Source organism: Rhea americana, unplaced genomic scaffold (assembly GCF_003343005.1).
Source record: "Rhea americana isolate MKP2758 unplaced genomic scaffold, rheAme1 scaffold_96, whole genome shotgun sequence".
Lineage (NCBI taxonomy): Eukaryota > Metazoa > Chordata > Aves > Rheiformes > Rheidae > Rhea > Rhea americana.
The window spans coordinates 340,686-359,004 of record NW_028187155.1 but is presented as its reverse complement, the minus strand read 5'-3'; the positions used below and the strand labels follow the sequence as shown (position 1 = coordinate 359,004).

The 18,319-nt window shown below is 43.5% G+C and overlaps 1 protein-coding gene across 3 annotated transcripts in view; it reads right to left on the bottom strand.

The window, feature by feature from the left end:
- Positions 1–786: 786 nt before the first annotated feature.
- EIF4E2 (eukaryotic translation initiation factor 4E family member 2) overlaps positions 787–18,319 on the bottom strand; it is a 19,371-nt gene continuing 1,838 nt past the window's right edge. Inside the window, exons 3-8 of one of the 3 annotated variants that reach the window (XM_085325063.1) lie at positions 17,691–17,825; positions 15,009–15,113; positions 11,901–12,053; positions 11,675–11,811; positions 3,865–3,943; positions 787–1,275 (exon numbers count right to left, since the gene is read on the bottom strand). In XM_085325063.1, the coding sequence (XP_085181189.1) occupies positions 3,898–3,943; positions 11,675–11,811; positions 11,901–12,053; positions 15,009–15,113; positions 17,691–17,825 (576 nt within the window). In that variant the 3' untranslated portion in view covers positions 787–1,275; positions 3,865–3,897. The remainder of the gene's footprint in view (positions 1,276–3,864; positions 3,944–11,674; positions 11,812–11,900; positions 12,054–15,008; positions 15,114–17,690; positions 17,826–18,319) is intronic. The other 2 variants (XM_085325064.1, XM_085325065.1) reach the window with 2 other exon arrangements.

The following is an 18,319-nucleotide window of genomic DNA, read 5'->3' as shown; positions in this document are numbered from 1 at the left end:
AATCAGAAGAAATAATTAGCTCCTATTGTTTCCGTGGCATCTCAGTTGCAACAGCCCATCAATCTAGCCTTGCCCTGGAGGACAGGAGGCCACTTGCTGTCCCCCTTCTCATCCTCATCATAGCTTTCAGGCAGCTATAAGTGACAAAGCCTGGGCCATCACCCTCTTCTGTTGTCGCCACTGGGGTGGCCAGTTTCTCAGATGGTCRAGGACTTGCAAACCTCAGGACAATGTACCACAACTCAGCCCACCCACAGCCCATTCAGCACTCATAGCCCTGCATTCAGCCTTTCCATGGACCCAACACCAGGCAAAGCTGTTGGTCCTCCACAGAGAAAAGAAGTCAAGGCAATTAAGTGACACCAAATATCTCCTTGTCCTAGTTTAAAAGCAGCTTGCACCCCTCTCCCCAGCCAGGAAGCCTGGGTACACAGCCCTATCAACCACAAAGCATAAAGGGGCAGGAACAAAGGAAGCACCTCCTCTTTAAGCAGGGCAGTGTATCCATCACTCTTGTGCCCACACAACACCACAACCACTGTGGAGTTAGGTCAATACGGGCACTTAGGGCACTTTGCTGCTTCGGGGGGGGGGGGGGGGGGGGGTGGGGGGGGGGGGGGGGGGGGGGGGGGGGGGGGGGGGGGGGGGTGAGGCATGTTGGCAGCAGCTCAGGGGAAGATGCCTCATGAAACTAGCAGAAGCAGACCTGAAACCTTACCACAGACTACCGAAATACCATTGCACCTATTTTTAGGCAAAACAAAAAAATAAAAAAGAGAGAGAGACTGAAAGAAACAAAGAGACCCAATAATTTATTGGCAGAGCTGAAAGGGGTGCATTTGCAAACCATGGGGCTGACTCTCAACTGGGAAGCTCCTCCCAGCTGCAGAGAGATTTTTAATACTGGTATCCCTCAGCAAAAGGCTCTGACGTCAAGGCAGAATCCCAGAGATCCTGCATGCCATGTAGAGAAAGAGAGGAAAGTGCTGCAAGATGTGGCCCCAAGGGCACGTTGCTAATTGAAAGGTTGGCCTCCCGCCCCACTGCTAAAAAAGTTTGTGTATGACAAGATCAGCCTCTATTATCACCGCTGCTGGAGGGCGTCGGATGGATCCTTCCTCCAAGGAGGAGCGCAAGAGAGTGGCCCATGAGTCCCTTCAGAGGTCGGAGGGCACTGGTGGAGACCTCTCAGTGCTTTCAACACGAAGAGAGGAGCTTAGTGCCAACTCTTGTTCTCACAATGTGATTTTTGTATTTCGAAAGCTTGAATTATCCCTGGAAAACAGAGGGAAGAGAAGGATTAAAGATGTGCTTTCCTTCAGATCACAGTGGCCCCCATTCCACCCAGCATGGCTAACAAGCCTTGCCATCCAAGTGTTGTCACCCAAATCAACTCTAGTTAAATCTCCTGAGCAGATCTACTTTCTATCTGGAGACTTTAGCCAACCTGCTCTTCTAGAACATTTGGAACACAAGCAGATCCTGGTTCATCCCCATCCATCAGGAAGCAAAAAGTGATATTCCCTGTGAGTAAAGGACATGATAAGCACTGATAAACCTCCTTGAGGTATCTTAAACAACTCACAAGGCCTCTTCTTTCCCAAACACTTGTCCTCAGGGACTCTGCTTGGAGTACAAATATACTGGCAGTGCAACCTTCCCTGCCTCTTGTCCCTCTTATCTAGGTTCCTTCTGTCATGTTGTTAACAAGTTCAGGCATCTAATTTCTCCTACCTTAAAAGGTATTTAATCTGAGAAGGACATTTTCCCCAAGTTTAAATAGAAGAGATTTTCCAGCAGCTTTTACTCACGTAAGTACTGCCACGCGAGTCACAAAAGTTACTGACACAGAAAGGACTGCTGGTTCATAACCTTCATTTCTATTTCTATAGTCTTGCAATGGATGGCAGTGACTGAAGATGGGGCAGGTTACAGAAACTTCTGTGCTGGTGCTTACTGCTAGCCTGTGAGCAGCAGCAATAGACAAGGCATATTTACACATTTATTAAAAAGTTTTTTTTTCTTTTTAAATGCAAAATGGAATTAAGTGAGATCACAATTATTTTGAGAGGATGGCTTTGGCAGCTGTCTGACTATGCATCCCTAACAGGGACAGGGCAGTAAACCAGTCACACAGAGATGCCCCAGCAYACACAAATTCAGATTGGCAGAGCTTTGCTGGAGGGTGAAGGCAGCTCATAACTTTGGAAACAAAACAGATTGTAGCACTGTAAAGTCATGCTTAAACCCCTGACCTAGCACTAAGAGCCATAAGGTAGCTGCAACATCACAGCACAGTGCATGCTGTAACATCTCCAGGAGGCAGGCTGGAGAGTTGGAAGAGCAGAAAAAAGTCAAAAACACTTTAGGCAGTTAAATAAGTTATTTGCTATTACTTGACAGCAAAATCCATGCTGGAGGTCATCTGCAGAAGACTAGGGATCACCTTTGTACTTATGAGCAAAGTAGGCTGTACTGCAATTTGGGAACATGATTCAGGATTCATTAACTGGATTTCAGTTAATCTGCAGCAGTGGTTCAGCTTCTCATCCCATGCTGTGCTTTCACCAGTGCCATCTACCTCGGAAGGACAGTATACTCTGGTTACCCCTATCTTGGGCATATTCCTGCATTTCCCCTTCTTTTGCCTTTATCAGGATGCTCCAGCCCCCTCTGCTCATCACTACTCTCCCCGGTTAGCACAGGTAACCCAATACAGTTGAAAGCTAAATGAACCATCACTGTTTACCAACAAACTTGGCATAGKTATTGCCTTCTAAGACTGGTATTTCATGAAGTGAGTTGGCTTTCCTCTTCTAGAAGGTCACTTGAATGTCATCTAACAATAAAAACACTACTGGCTGCTTGTGTAACATTTTGTAACTATTAATCCTCACAAAAAGCCAATCTTGTGAGGAAAGACAGACACTATTTTCACTCGTGATTTCAGAGCAAGTTAATAGGAGAACTGCTTGCCCAGAGCTGTGGAGGGAGGTTTTGGGAGCACTCGATTCCCAGTGGGCCCTCAGGGCTCAGCTATGTTGCAGCAGCTACATACCACTGTGGGGTGGGAACCAGGCAGTATAACCCTCCCGCCTGCGCTCTGGTCCTCAGCAATGGAGCAGTCCCACTCAGCTATGACCAAAACACAACTCTCATCACTAGGCCTTGTGCTAGCCCTTTTTAAGGGAGGGGCTTGCCATCGGGTAAGTGGATATTAGAGGTGAAAAAACAATCCAGGCTGCAAGGCTTACAATAGCACTGAGTTCACCTCAGCTATTTTCTCTGTATGTGGTTGGTTGCCGTTAACAGAAGTAGCAGGTGGTTTCATCTCGTTAGCCACAGCATTATTATTTTTAAATACCATAGCTATTGTGTGCCCTTCCTGAACAAGCTTTTATTGACAGACTAATTTATTCTGCCCCAGTCCACTGTCAAGAGCAAAGGCATGTACGCCAAGCTGTAGGCACCTCTCTCAGTGCCCATCACATGGATGTGCTTAGCAATCATTTACCACTCCATATCTGCTACCAGTTAACCCTAGGCAACAGACCCAAGCTGAAGACATACCTCTCAGCCTCCTGGGACCAGGTCTGGGACACAACTGCCTTTCAAAGGAGGAGGACACATTATCAAAACAGCACACAGCATCGCAATAAAAAAATGCTGAGTGAACAGACACCACCACGAATGTTAGTGTCTTTGGTCCAAAGAATAATTTTGACCTTTGGGAAAGAGCCAGCAACAGAATGGGCCCAGCACTGGGCCCACAAGGCAAGAGGAGAATGTGCCAGCCCATAGGAAGAGAGTTGGAAGCTGAGAGGTATGCCATGAAGTCACATAGGAAGAAAGATGAGGCCCTACCCTGCGTGTGACAGAGGGAAGGGGAGCGTTCGATCAGCGGCCACTGCTGTTCACCAGGCCATGAAACTCCTCCCAGGCCCTGGCAAGCCAGAGGGAAAAAAGATGAAAAAAAAAAACAAAAACAAAAAACAGCACTTCAGATCAAAGGCTTCTTAACTTTTAACAAGAGCAGAAACATTCAATGGTGTTTGAAAGGCACTTGTCTTCAGAGAGCAAGGCAATATTCTCTGATAGCCCTAGTGGATAGAAGCATCCTTAAAATCCAGCCAACATCTGACAGCACAAGGCGGCTTTAAAGTTCTGCACAGACATGAAGCGTTCCCACTGGCTGCTGGTGATATAGCTACATTAATACCCAGAGACAGGTATGACCTTCCCAGGCACAAATGGAGTATCTATTTCCTATTGCTAATAAAATAGCTGATGTTACGTATTTCTGGAAGATTTTCACATTCCTTGGCTAGTTAAACTCAGCCAGTTACTGGCCTCATGCTTTACCACATACCTGCATATGTAGTAATTCCCCCCAAAAGACACTTTTTCCCATGCCACATAGCTTAGTTATTAGGTCATTCTTCGATCAGGCAGCAAAATCCAATTCTTATTAGAAAGTCTCATTTCCTATTGCAAACCTGCATTGTTAATGACAACCACAATAAAAACACTACAGCTATTTGAAATGAAAATGTTTTTAGATAAGTTAGAGGGACAGGCCTAACGTTGCATTCCCTGGTGGAGAATCTGTTACTGACGGATGAAGCTAGCAGACTGAAAAATTGCTGTCTGTTTTACGAAGGCAGCATACTGAAAGCCCTCTCAGGGAAAAGATGCTGAGGTTAATGCGAGCACGACTATTATCTTCTGGGATCAGAGATACGAAAAAACCCTCATAGTTCTCTGTGCCCAGCAAAACAGTGCTGGTGCTTACAGTATACACCAAGTCGTTTACTGAGCCTCAGAAGTCCTGCGGAGCTGGACAGAGCTTAAAGGGAACTCAAATCAGTCATAAAGCCAGGCTGTCCCACAGWTTTTGTTGCTAGTACTTGCCAGCTACTTTACATCTTGTTTTCTGAACTGCCGCATCAGGCCACTGCAAAATGACAGGAGAGTCCAGGAATGGATATGCTGTATTAGTCATCATCTGTGCCTCAAATGGACCACAGCCTGGCTCATACCTATGCCTCACAGGGTCAAGCACCCATTSAGCACTTGTGCAAAAGAAGCTCAGTTATCATACACTCTTTCCCAGTAAAGTTATAGCCCAAATAAACAGACAGTACACAACAGAGCTCGTGTCCGTGTACTCTGAAAGACTGTATCTCATATACAGTCTTGCTGAGACTCAAAGGCGGCACAAGCAAGAAACTTGTCATCATGGTGCCCGACCTGGATTTTGCGACACTGCCTTCCTAGAACGCAGGACGGTAAATCCCTCTTTTGAAGGAAACCCTCTTAGCTGCTGAACACCAGGTGGAAAGCTGTCCACACCTCCAGCACAGYTGAAATCTGTCTACCTTCATATCTTCCCTCCTACTACATGCTTTGTATTTCTACATTTTCATCACCCTTAMCTACATCTTTTCTTTCCCCTCTCTCACTCCTCCCTAAACTTATGACTTTTGTCTGTAGAAGGGACGCAAGGGCAAATTATTCGTCAACGTAATTATCGTTTACTAACTCTTTCAAACCAGAGTTCCGTGTTCCAACATCCCAATAACATCATGCACCCAGTCCTTCAGCTGCCAAGTCCTTCTCACAGACATACAGCAAAAGCTCTTCTAGCCAAGAATTTTTCTTAGATAAGATCTTCATACATATTATAGCACTAATTACTCCAACTATCTGCTGACTCAACTGAAAAATCTACCAGGATGTGCCTGCCCTAATGTACCTAAAGTGCACTAGCAGAGCAAGCTGCACTCCATTTCGCGCTGAACGAGGCTGCCAGTTAATTTCAGCTGGCAGAATCTTTATGACCTGTGATATGCCAAAGGCAGAGCGCCAGAGAGTCTAAGAGGTTATTTTTATGTATAGACATTTTTAGTACCTTATTGCTATACTGTCTATGTGGCGATCACATACTCAGTGAATTGATCCTCGACATTCAGGTTATTCCCACTGAACAGATGGGGAATGGAAACATTAGCAGGCTAAACAAAACCAGCCAGAGCCTTTCTTCCGCTCTCAATCCTGACCCACAACTGTTGAAACTTCCCACTTCTTTCCCCGCTGCCCAGAGTCAGGGCCCAGGAATGGCTCCCCTTCTCCCATCAGGTAAGTTGGAGAAAATACATAAGTAGCAGCCATCACCGAAGACTCCACCAAAAAGAGGAAGAAGAGCCACTGCTGCTTCAACGGACTTTCCAAAGTCAGAATTGTGCAAGCAGCACTAGCTGTTTCCTCCACACTGCCCTCAATCTCTAAACCCTCACAGTTCCCCTTCAGTACTTTTCTGTACAGCTCTGCTTCCCTAGTATCTCCTTCCCCAACTAAAAAAAGGTGATAGAAAGCTATCATACTGCACGCTACCGTTGCGACATTCATTAAGGCCTGCCCCTTCCACCACCACGCGTGCAACCTCTCAGCACACTGGTCACCCACTGCACTCTGCAGGTACATCCAACGCAATACAGCCTCTTCTGGGATGCTCCCCACGCTCAGTTACTCATCAGAGTAACTATGCTTAAAGCATTTGTCCAAAACCAGTCAAAAAACTTGTGACAGGCCTAAAACCAGACAGCTTTAAAAGACCTGGGATATTTTTTGCTCAGCTTAAAATAATCCTTTCAAATATCTGGCAGCATCTGTAGCAAAGGCAAACAGGGAAGCTGTCTTGACTTTGAAATTAACACACCTGAACTGACCTCCTTGAAAAGAAATATGAAACAAACAGGTTATAGTCACTTCTTTGGTAAGAGACAGACCACCAAGATAAGGGAGCGTTACAAAGCCACAGACACTCTGAATAAAGCATTCTGTGGTGACAGAGGATGGATCAATGAATCCATCGTTTCAAAGTCCAGGGTTAAGGAAGCGCTCTTAGACTTGCACCAACCACTGGAAATGTTACTGAAATTGGAGAATGGAGTGATAAATGAATTAAGGCAGAATTGCAGGGACTCGGAAGAGGACAGCTATCAGATCTGGAACCTCACTGCTCTCCTCTAGCTTTTATGTCTGCTCTCAGACTTGATGGAATGAGCATGAAGCAACGCAGCTCCCTAACAGGCATCAAACAGCACGTATGGGTCCCATTTGCAAACCATCTAACTTCAGAAAAGGTTAACCCTGCCTGCATCATTTAAGTACAGTCAAAGATAAAGATGACACAAACAACTGCAGGAGGCATTGAGGAATATCACTTCCTAATGCTACTGGAAATAGCAAGCAAATGGGAACTGGTGTTACAGGAATACAATAGGCTACAAAATCAGCTGAACTCTGATGTAATGACAAAGAAGACTTCTCACAAGCATGCAACCACCAGCTTACTGTCCCAAAGACACTAATCTTCTTGACAAACACCTACCACTTCTGGGACAATTTCTCTTTTCATCTGTTTCACTTGAAATTCAAGATCTCATTCCCCACATTCTTTTGTCCAAAGAACCTTCCCCCTTTGCTTTTCTTACAGTGCATACCCCTGTTCCCTCCAGAGGATATCTGCTCGTTTCCTAGCTAAAATATAGTCCAAGGTCTGCATTGAAATGAACCCAGTGCCAGCCCTATTAAGATCAACCATTCTTCTCATTTACTCCAGCCATGCCATTAGTTATCAGTGGTGACTCTGAAAGGAAGGGAGTTTTATACTCTGCTCAGCTCTCACTGCAGCAGGCACTCACAAATAACTGAAGCTTTGTTTTCAGAAAAAGCAGCCTGCTTTAAAGCTGACAGGACGATCCATAAAGTCACACAGCAAACAAACTATTTCCAGACCAGCTAGCTCAGTGGAAGCCTGCTGTATGGCCACACAGTGAATGTCTGGTCTCTCTGGTTATACAAAGCAACACTGCTGAATTTGCCTAGACTCCTTGGATAGTACTGCAGGTGGGAGCTCGCAACACAGGCGATGGTCACTGACTACACAGTTATTAGAGCAGAAAAAAAGGCTGATAACCCCAGGCAGGGCAAAGGATTATGCAAGACAGCCAAGGTCTTCACATCCTAAAGCTCAAAGRAAAACAAACAAACAAACAAACAACACTTCACAGCAATCACTTCCACTACAGATACTTGAATGTTTTTGGTGGCTTCAGTGAGACATGACTGGGCTGGGACTAGGGACATGGTGCATTCAAAAAAGCACAGTGCACATCCTACAACAGCAAGAGTAAGAGGCTGTGGTTTGTTTTTTTAAAAAAGAAAAAAAAAGAGAAACACATCAAAATACAGGACTGCCACTGTCTAACCCACCAGTACTACTGGACTATGTCACCTCCAAGACTAACAACACAGATAAGCAGAACATATTAAGTGTTCCACTACATCTCAGTGTAACAGAAGCACTATTACAAGTTCCCTAGATTTCTAGCATCAGAGTTGAGGATTTTTAAGAACAACAGTCTAAAGGATGACCTCCTAGGGAACAAAGAAAAGCGGTTTCTCTCCAGCTACTGAAAAAGAGTAGTCCACAAAATGTCACACATTCTGTTCAGGTGCCCAGCACTGTAACACCTGTGGTACTATAAACCCCTCGGAATTAAGCCAAATCCAAGAGATTGCTCTAGCTCTTCTAGAGAGATTGGAAACGAATACAGACTAGGCTGACCCTTCCACCTGCTGGGATTTGGGTGGCTTGTCAATATCACAAGCATAAGAAAGCACGACCACAGGAAAACTGCAATGAAAGATCTGCTTATCTAGCTACATTTGCAAGCTCCAGCACCAAAAGCAGGAAGGACAGAATGCAGAACAGCTTCTTGGAATAGCTGAAGCAACAGATACTTTTCGAATGCAGCTTGGCAGCACCACCRCTTTCCGAAACAAAGGGGTCTGCAGCCTCACTGACAACTCATGAAAAATGGTTTCTAAAAATGAGTTAATACGAAATGCAACATCCCAAAAGGAATGTATAAAACCTGAATGACAGTGCTCAGGTTCCACAGTGAGGGGCAYGCTAGTAATTTCTACAGAAACATTCATTTACAGCATGTCAAAAGCTAATCCAGGTCAATTCACTACCCAAAGTCAAGGTTTTGAGAAATGCCTGTTCTTTTCTTGCTAAGCATGCTCCCTTCCCTGAAGCACAATCAATGCCAATCAAACCCTGCACATGAGCAGAGCTCTAGTGGAGAGATGCAGCCCATACAAATGAAAAATGCCACAGGCCCTCTGGAAAGGCAGCACTGACAGAGCCTACAGCACAGCTCTTCCATTAGAGCCTTTCATAAAACACAGTCAGAGTGTGAACAGAAAGTGCTGGCGAGAAAGCCCTCCCGAGTCATAAATCACATGGTACATGTGCAGCATAAGTGGAGTTTATTCATGACGGACAGTATTTCAACAGGCTTGATAGATGGGTGAGGAAAAGGAGCCAGACTTTATGGAAGATGAAACTAGTTACACAAGAGATTCTTCATTACTGAGAAAACCCTAATGATACAAAGCATAGCCAAGCAGAGTCAGACTGAAAGCTAGGACTGTCCTGCTCTCTTCTGTCAACACAGCAGGCACTGTCACTTCCCTGCAGCCACTGCTGCTTGCTGCCTGTGATTCCTCCATACTAGCGCTGGTACCAGGAGAGAAAGGCACGATACGTTGTTCCATGCACCACTACACAGAGACTCCACTGACAAGCAGCTCTACTCTGAATTTGCACCACTGCCATTATAAGGAAATGTTGGACAGCACTAAAATCAGACTGGTACAGCTCAAGTAAGGCAATGGGGGCGGGGGGAGGAAGAGTTCTCAGATTCCCCACATGACTCAAGGTTAATTGCTTAGATCTACTTCACTAGGAAGCCATCAAACCAATTTCTGACTACAAACTAATTTYTGACTATCACTCCAACTCACACAAGTGGGAGACAAGCCAACCTGCTCCTGTTTAAGAAYTGTTCCCAGCTGTAATCTGAGCTACTAAACTTGATTCATCAAATACCTGTTATTCTTGAGCAGGCTCATCTCATACCATACGTCAGCAGAACAAAATGAAGCTCGTAGGCTATGCTGGAGAGGGCCACAAGCATGGCATATTACACAACTGCAGGGAAATAAGACCAGATGCACCACCACACAAYGACCCACACAGCCATAGGAAAACCAGTTATGGGTAACTGCAGCATTCTGTGTCCTAGGAAGTCTTAAGGGGATAGTGTGGCCTTTCCCATATAACATCATAACCACAATAACCTTGCTACAGAAAACTAGCACCACAGCTGGAACACTGGGTTTTGACACAGCTTTCCTTACAGAGCCTGGGAGGACAGAAACTTCTCCTTCCTCACACGAAGCCTCACCATCACAGTCTGCAGTCTGCTTCTGCTGAAGTAAAACAGCTGGGTGTGCACCCACATGAGCACTTGGCAATGTCAAAACATGGACAGAGGGAACAGTGCCCTCTCCCGGCAACAAGTGCATGAGAAATGCTACTACAAAATCATGAGTAAGAGATTCTGACAGTAGAAGTAAGTGGGAACTTGTAGGTACTGAAGTGGCTTGACAAAGATTTGGTTTAATAACAATAATTTCCCTTCCCTTCTCTTTCCAACATACTCAGGAGGGGAGGCAATACAGAGCATCAGAATGCCTAAAGGCACTTCAACAACAAGCCCTTTGTATTATTGCTAGAGTGACCCATGCTGAAAAGGGGCAGTAACTAGAACATCCTCTTCTGCTRAAAAACAGGATTATTGAGCTCACCAAACCATTTGAGATCACTAAAGAGAGGGTGACCATGGAGAAAGGACAAGCCAGTATAAAGAAAGGAAATCATGAAAGGTACTTGCACCCTGGTTATAGGCTGCATTGCTCACTGGTCTATCAATGCCTTATCAATTTGTTACATTTCCTTTTCAGTGTGTACCTTTCCAAGTGTTAATCTAAACAACATGACTTAATCAGTGTATTGCTTTATAATGTACTTAAACAAAAAATCCAACCAACCAAACAAAAAAAATCCACATGATTCACTTATAACTAATACCTATATATGCAATTCTTTGTCACTTTGTGGGAAATAAAAGTCACCCTGAATAGCTTGGTATGGTAAGCTGTAATGGGTTTATTTAAAAATACAGCTGTCCTCTCTGTGTACCATGATCTTCTAGTGTTGTTAAAGAGCCTCGGTCACCAGGGCCTGGAAGACTTAATATATGGCATTTATTATGATTAGAAATCACTTGTACAGCACTGTAAATTCACACAGCACTTTCTCAAGAACATTTATAAGTCTAATGGCACTATAAATCCCCGTTAGCTTCCGCACTTTATTCCCCAGAATCTCTACTCATTCAAATGATCTCGTCCCCCCACTGCAATCTCAWCTTTGAACGCATCAAGCTACAGTTCCACACTGGGCTGTCCAGCTAAGTGACAGGCTAGGTGGATTGCTATCAAAACCCAAGACTATATCACTTAAGAAATTAAGGCTTTACTATTAGAACCAAATGTCCCTAACAACAGCTTGGTAACGACACAGATATTCCGCTTTCCAAGTGCGCTGGCAACAATTGCTACTGTTCGTATTACTGTTCACGGTGAACAGCCCCAAMGCACATGAGCATTTCTCTGAATTCCTGCAATTTGCATTAAATTGCTCAAGCACGCATGCAACGAGCATCAGGCCCTCCCCCTGCCACACCACACATACTTGATGCTGTCAGTGTGCGTTTTATATTCCATGATGGTGTTGGGAGGTAGGTTTAGCACTCTTCGTAACGTGTCACGTATCCGGGCTGTTGTGGCCTGGTCACTGGCTGTCTTGTTCCATATCGAGATAATATCCTCCTACAGAACAGTATGTAAGGGGTAAGCAGATGGCACTTTTTTGTAGCCCTGCCAAATGGAAGTAAATGCCAGTCCTCGTAACAGCTTACCTGGAACCGGACAGAGACGACTGCCCCGCAGATTTCTTCTCCCACCATAAACTGTTCTCCCAACATTGCCAGAATGAGATTCTCCCAGCATCGTGATGCTAAGCCCTTCCGCAGACGGATAATCCATTTACCACCATTTTTGTTGGCATCATCCTAGGAAGAGGGGCAAGAAATCAATTTGTTTTCTTCTAGCTATTTTTCTGCTTTCCACAAGACAGCAGAGCCACAGATGGGAGCAGATATTGATTGGGTGGGGCACTAGGGAGAGGATAAGGCATTTTCAAGCTAAAGCATTATTACTTCTCCCTCACACAAGCAGAGAGGGAGGTGTACCACTTATTTTGAATACAAAGTATTTGAAACAATGACTCTCAGCTTTCCAGAGAAAACTTCATGCACTGAAAACTTGAGCTCTACTGTTTTGACTCCACTAGCAAAGAGTCTACTCTAGGCCGACCAGTCTGCACACAAAACCAGAAGGCAACAACCATAAAACATTATTTCTAAACCCAAGAATGATTCTCCCTCTGTCTGAAGTTAAGTCACCTTCCTGTACATGTGATTCTACTTATAAAACAGGATTATCCTTCATCACAGAGCATGGAAAGCAAGAAACACTTTGCAAAGTGCTATCAAAAGCAAATTGCAGAAACACTTYCCTTCCACATTCCAGCAACATCCATTCAAATTCAAGTTCTTTTGCTCACAAGTAGCGTAAGCACAGAATCTGTCCTTTTTCTGGGAGCCATTGGTTTTGTCACAAATACAGCTGAAGGTTTTGTCCTGATTGTGGTAGCCCAACGCAATCCCCAAAGTGAGGGGGAAGAAAGAAGGGACAAATTTAGGCTAAGCATTAGATTTGTCATTTTGAGATTTCATATGTTGCACCTGAAAGAGAACTGAAAACTACTACAGACCACCTTACATCAAAGCATACACATTCACATCAAACAGCAATTCCTGTCTGCAGGATATAGTGGCATCCCTTTGTATGGCATTGTAACTGGGAAGTCTTATGAGGAAAGAAGGGCATGAATTCCATCCAAATCAAAAGGGAGAGAGGTAAGAACAAGTCAAAGAGATGGCAGCTAGGAAGGGAATATGACAACAGGTCTAGGACAGAAATAGAAAAGAACACAGAAGAATTCAGAGGGGACTGCACAACTTGGGATGTYGCTAACCAAACCATCAGCAATCTCCTCTCCCAATATGGGATGTACTTTAAACATTATAGGTCAGACAGCCCAAGTATTTACGTCTTAATGAAGAAAAAAATAGATTTCATTTCAGCCTTGAAGCTTCTTCAGGGTTCAGATAAAATTAAGAATTTGAGTGCTCTCAAAGAGAAGTCCTAATGAAACAAACCAAATACAGAAGTGACAACAAAACAGCAGCAGTCGCCAGACCTCAGATTTCAAGGTATGTGCTAAAACCCATTCTGAAAAGAAAAGGTGTCAGCTCCAAGCAAAACCTTGAAGCATGACAGCAGCCCCACTCAAAGCGAAGAATCCAAATCAACACAAGTTTTAGGAACGTGGCAGATTCCCCAACAGACACAAATTGTATTCTGATTAAGTACCCTTGTTTTCCAAGTTGTGAACACCTCACTTTTAAGAATTTAGCCATCTAGACTTCAGCCTTTAAGCGAGGAGTTGGGTTTAATTCCTCCAAAGACTTTCCACACTGACTGATGGAGATAGAAAAGTCAGAAGAGAAAATGCTATTGCTCAAAATACTTTAAGGGTGGTTTAAGCAGGCTCAAAGCCAGAAAAAGAACAGTACTTCGGAGGCAGATGCTGTATTGTGTGTTTTATGGTTATCGTTAGTTTTCTTTCAGGTTAAACAAGCTTTGGTTCAGTCAAGCATTTGATTTCCCTTTACCAGAATAATAATGATCTGCAGCACAGTAAATCACATGGGAACATAATGCTTAGTGCTTCTGACTCTACCCAGAAAAGGCAGAGATGGATCTAGAGAAAGATCAGAGCCACATACAGAATTTACGTTTGGGAATGGCTCTGCATATATGCACCTACAAGGATGACAGTAAGAAAGAATAGTTTGGAAGAGAAAGGAGCATAAACAAAGAAAGTCCTACAAAGCAAGGAGCAAAGAGAAGGCCAGCACCAAGATCTCAGGTCCTCTTTCCCAGATACAAAAATACAAGAAGGGAACGGTACCAGAGCTTAAGAAGTACCCCCACATCTTAAAATGATTACAAGATAATGCTTTAGAGAAATTCTGGTATCGTTAACTTGTAGACTCTCTGGCTGACATATTATCAGAGCAGCTAGCTCACTAGGAGTCCAAAGAGGGTTAAATATTTTATATAAATTGTATTTGCAGTAACTGGCTATAAAACACCTTGCTTAAAATAATTGCCAACTAGGGTCACATATAAATTCCTCAGGACCAAGCAGCATAATTAGGTACTTCAGAGCAACACATAAAATTCTCATATCACGAATGGTATTGGTCATTGCTGGAAGCAGGCCAGGAACCAGAAGAATGATTCGTTGGGCAAAGATTTTTTTTTTTTCCTTTTAAAAGATTTGGAGATGAACGAACAGGTGCAAAACAAGTGCCTTGGAAACAGAAAGGGAAGGAAGGACTAAGCCTTCTTTTCATCCCCAGCTCTACATATAGTTGCAGGGCTTTTAACCACATGCACTCTTTCTTCCTTCATCTGAAGGAGGAAGACTGGTTTCTTATGTTAGAGGAAGGCCCCACACTGCTGTCACTGAATGAAGTTATAACAAGAGACAGAAGTCAGTATCTATCTAGGAGGCACAGAGCTGAGCTGGGATCCTTTAGGCAATGCTGCCTGGAGATCCTCCAGAAATCCACAAACAAAGGCATTGCTGCAACTTTTGAGGGAGTGCCGTTAGCACCCCTCTGCATTTGCCATCTTCTCCACCAGCAGGGCAAGGAGCTGCTAGATTAGATAGCATAGAGCTCTGAGGACAGGTTTAAGGGCAACTCAAAAGAAAGGCTGCATCCAGGAGAAGTCTGGCATGCCATTTAACGGCAAGAGTCCCTTCTCTGCAGAAAGTTTCTTCCAGAATGCTCTGGAAAAATATCAAGGCAGAAATGAGAGCTCCAACTCACCTCCCACATGGGTTTGATCCCCTCTTTGAAAAGATGGAAGTCACTATGGCCTGTCAGGTCCCCGGGACGTACCATGTGACTGTAAAACCGCCAGAACTGCTCCACCTGCAATGACACAAACCATGCAATCAGGCTGCCCACACTGTTCAGAGCTAAGACTCCTATGGAAACAGACTCTTTGCTCTATACCCGTTGAACAGAGCCACCTTCCCCTCTTGTATTCTATTTCCTTGTCAGAAGAGTGTTGATCAGAACGCCCAGAAGGCAGTCATTGGATGGGAGCTCGAGACAGGAGATGTTTCTGACTGGTGGATAACCATCTGAAATATTCAATAGATGCCTCCACAAGCTACTTGTTTTTCTTTGAAAAAAATCTACACCGGGATAACTACTGCTCTGGAGAACAGTGTCTTATAAATCTTATCTCCTAAAACGTCAGTTAGTGGACATGTCAAGTACAACAGCTATAACCAAGCCTCTTTACACCTACAAGATTAGCCCTGCATTACATTAYGGCAGAAAAAAATCGTTAAACTGCAGAAACTGAGCCTCCAAAAGAGATATGTTTTATATTTGATTTGTCTGTTTTAATAAAACTTGGGTACAGTAAGTCTAGCGCTGATTGAAGATTTTAGAGGCTTCACCTACAGCTTTTATTTAAATTTCTCTTATTTCCTTTTACAGTCTGTCACATTACACTTTGACCATTTCAAAAACACTAGTTTTCATCACAACGTCTCCCTACTCACTTCAAACAGTCTAGCCCAAAGGCAAAGGAATTACCTTTTTTAATTCTTAAAAATAAAGTGTTTATCCTTTGAGATTCTCTGAATAAGAAGGGATTTCACAGAGGTTGGATCTTTAAAACAAGACAAGACACCAAGGAAAGATTCTAGTAATTTCCACATTTGAAGAAGATTGCACTGAGTAAAGACAATAGTTATTAAGCAGACCAGCAGTGAAGTCGCAGAGGTTAGAAACCATCCTGAGTATTTCATCAGAGGGACTCTGATGACTTGGTCACCACTTGGAATTCTGCTCCAGTCTCTGATTTCTACCATCCAAGCAGGAATTTCTTTTTACAGGCAATATAATTATGAACCAAGACTGAGGTAGGGTCAGAAGCAATTTATTTTTTTCAGACACATCCAAATGCAGTGCAGAAATTAAAATTCTTACACTGAGTGAATATGCCCTCTAGTGGCTAACATTTAAAAGCTTTGAGGACATTCTAATCAAAAGCAAAGAACAAGGTTGAACCTGGATTCAGCCTCAGACATTTCTTTCTGAAACCTTTTTTTCGCTCCTCCTTTAACAGGACGTTTGGAATCAAACACATTAACAGATCTTCTGGCCATTGCCCCCATCCTAACTGATATCAAGCATTTCTAGCCCACAACAGCAACCATAAATTCTTTGCAGGACAGAACAGACAACAGAATGTGTGAAGTATGTCATTGGAGGAGCTAAAAATCAATTTTAAGTCTATATTGATTTAAAAAACAGACTGAAAAGCTATTGCCAGATCATCACACAGCAGCCACACTCAGTCCAAGCAATTTGGGCTTGCTCCCATGACAGCTGGGAGAATATGTACATAAATTGTTCATTCACTAAAGTAAAAATAATTCATAACATAGGCAAACAGGAGCAGGAACTACCTATGGTTCAATATGCTTAGCACTATTCTTCCCACTCTTACCCTGCGTAGATGTAATAACACAAGCTAGCTGCTCGAACAGGCATGTTTTTGCAGCTTCCAGAAGGGATAGAGGGATATTTTTACAAATTCCGAGATTGCAGAATAGAGATTTACCAGTGGGCAAAATTAACATTTGTGAGGGATCCAGGAAAATCTGGAGAAAATAAGATTTTTAAAAAAGTAATTCCTCTATTGTCCTGACAATCAAGTTTCTGAAATAACCCAGGTAAACACCAAGTAGCCAATGGACTTGAGAACAACATTGTATTTGGCACCTGCACAGCTAAGGACAAGGTTTTTTCCTGCATCTCTTGGGATTTTAATGACAATTTCAGACTGCCAGTACTACGCAACAACCCAACAACACTGTCCTTCCAAGGAATGCTCAAGTTATTCTAGGAACAAACCACCAAAATAGTGGTAAGAGAAAGGGACAGCACCTCTTAATGATCTTCACTGCAACACCAAACTGCACCTTCATCATCACTTTCAGACAGCCAAAAGAAACAAGGTCATCAGCCACCTGTATGCATAGCAGACCAGATCCCCGTTTCAAATATATTATTTGTGGTGGAGATGCAGATAAAAATGGGCTATACAACAGTCTTTGCCTCAAAACTATATTCAAATCCCTCACACAGAAAAACTTGTTCCTTTCTTCTCTTTGCTTACCTGTCAAGTTCTGCTCCCGCTATCTGATTTAAGCTAAACAGGAGTTCTTTTCACTTGCTATTATTATTCCAGCTTCCACCATTACTGCAGGCATTAATGTCTAGTACACGGCAAAGGAGAACTTCTTTAGATATGTCACCTGCTGTAGGCAGTTCAAAATCCATCTGCAAATTATGGCACATCACTCTCCGTTGCCCGACAGTAAGAGCACAGTGTGCATGTGCATACCCCTAACACACAAGGAGTTAAGCCAGCCATGATGGCCACTCCATGCCCAGGTGACACAAGGATAATAGGAATATACTCACTGAGGCAAAGGTGCCAATCTGTTTGATGTTCTGTTCATAACTCTGTGAGCTGGTAGGCCTCCCAGGTGTTCGTCTGGAGTACCAAAAAGTGTAATTATATTGCAGGGGGTGCTCAGCTGGCCCTGGGACAACAGCCTGCAGAACAGAAAAGCTTGCTTATTTCTTATGCAGTCCTCTAAAGGGGGAATGAGAAAAGTGACATTCACAGTACCACCATTCCACAAGTTTCTGCCCTCACAGAGTATAAAACAAACAACTCATCCTCATTTTCACAGAAAATACCACCTCTGTTAACTGTTGACATGGACCATTAGGCTGGCAGCAACTGATTGTTTCAGAAGAATAGTAAAATTTTCAGTACAAAGATGGCTAAGGAAGTAATAACTTATGCTTGAGGGAGTGTCACACAAAGCAACTCTCATCTTTAATTAAAGATGGTAACATTAAGTTCTAGTTTTAGTCCTTGACTGTGGTTGTCTCAAAGTAAACATACTGCCCTTTTAGCTGGTTGGTCTAAGAGTTCGGTTTTTTTTAATTATTAAAAAAAAAAAAAAAAAGCCATTCTCATTCCCTGAGAAGGGCAAAATCCATTTACACTGAACCACGATTCAAAAACAATTATAACTCCC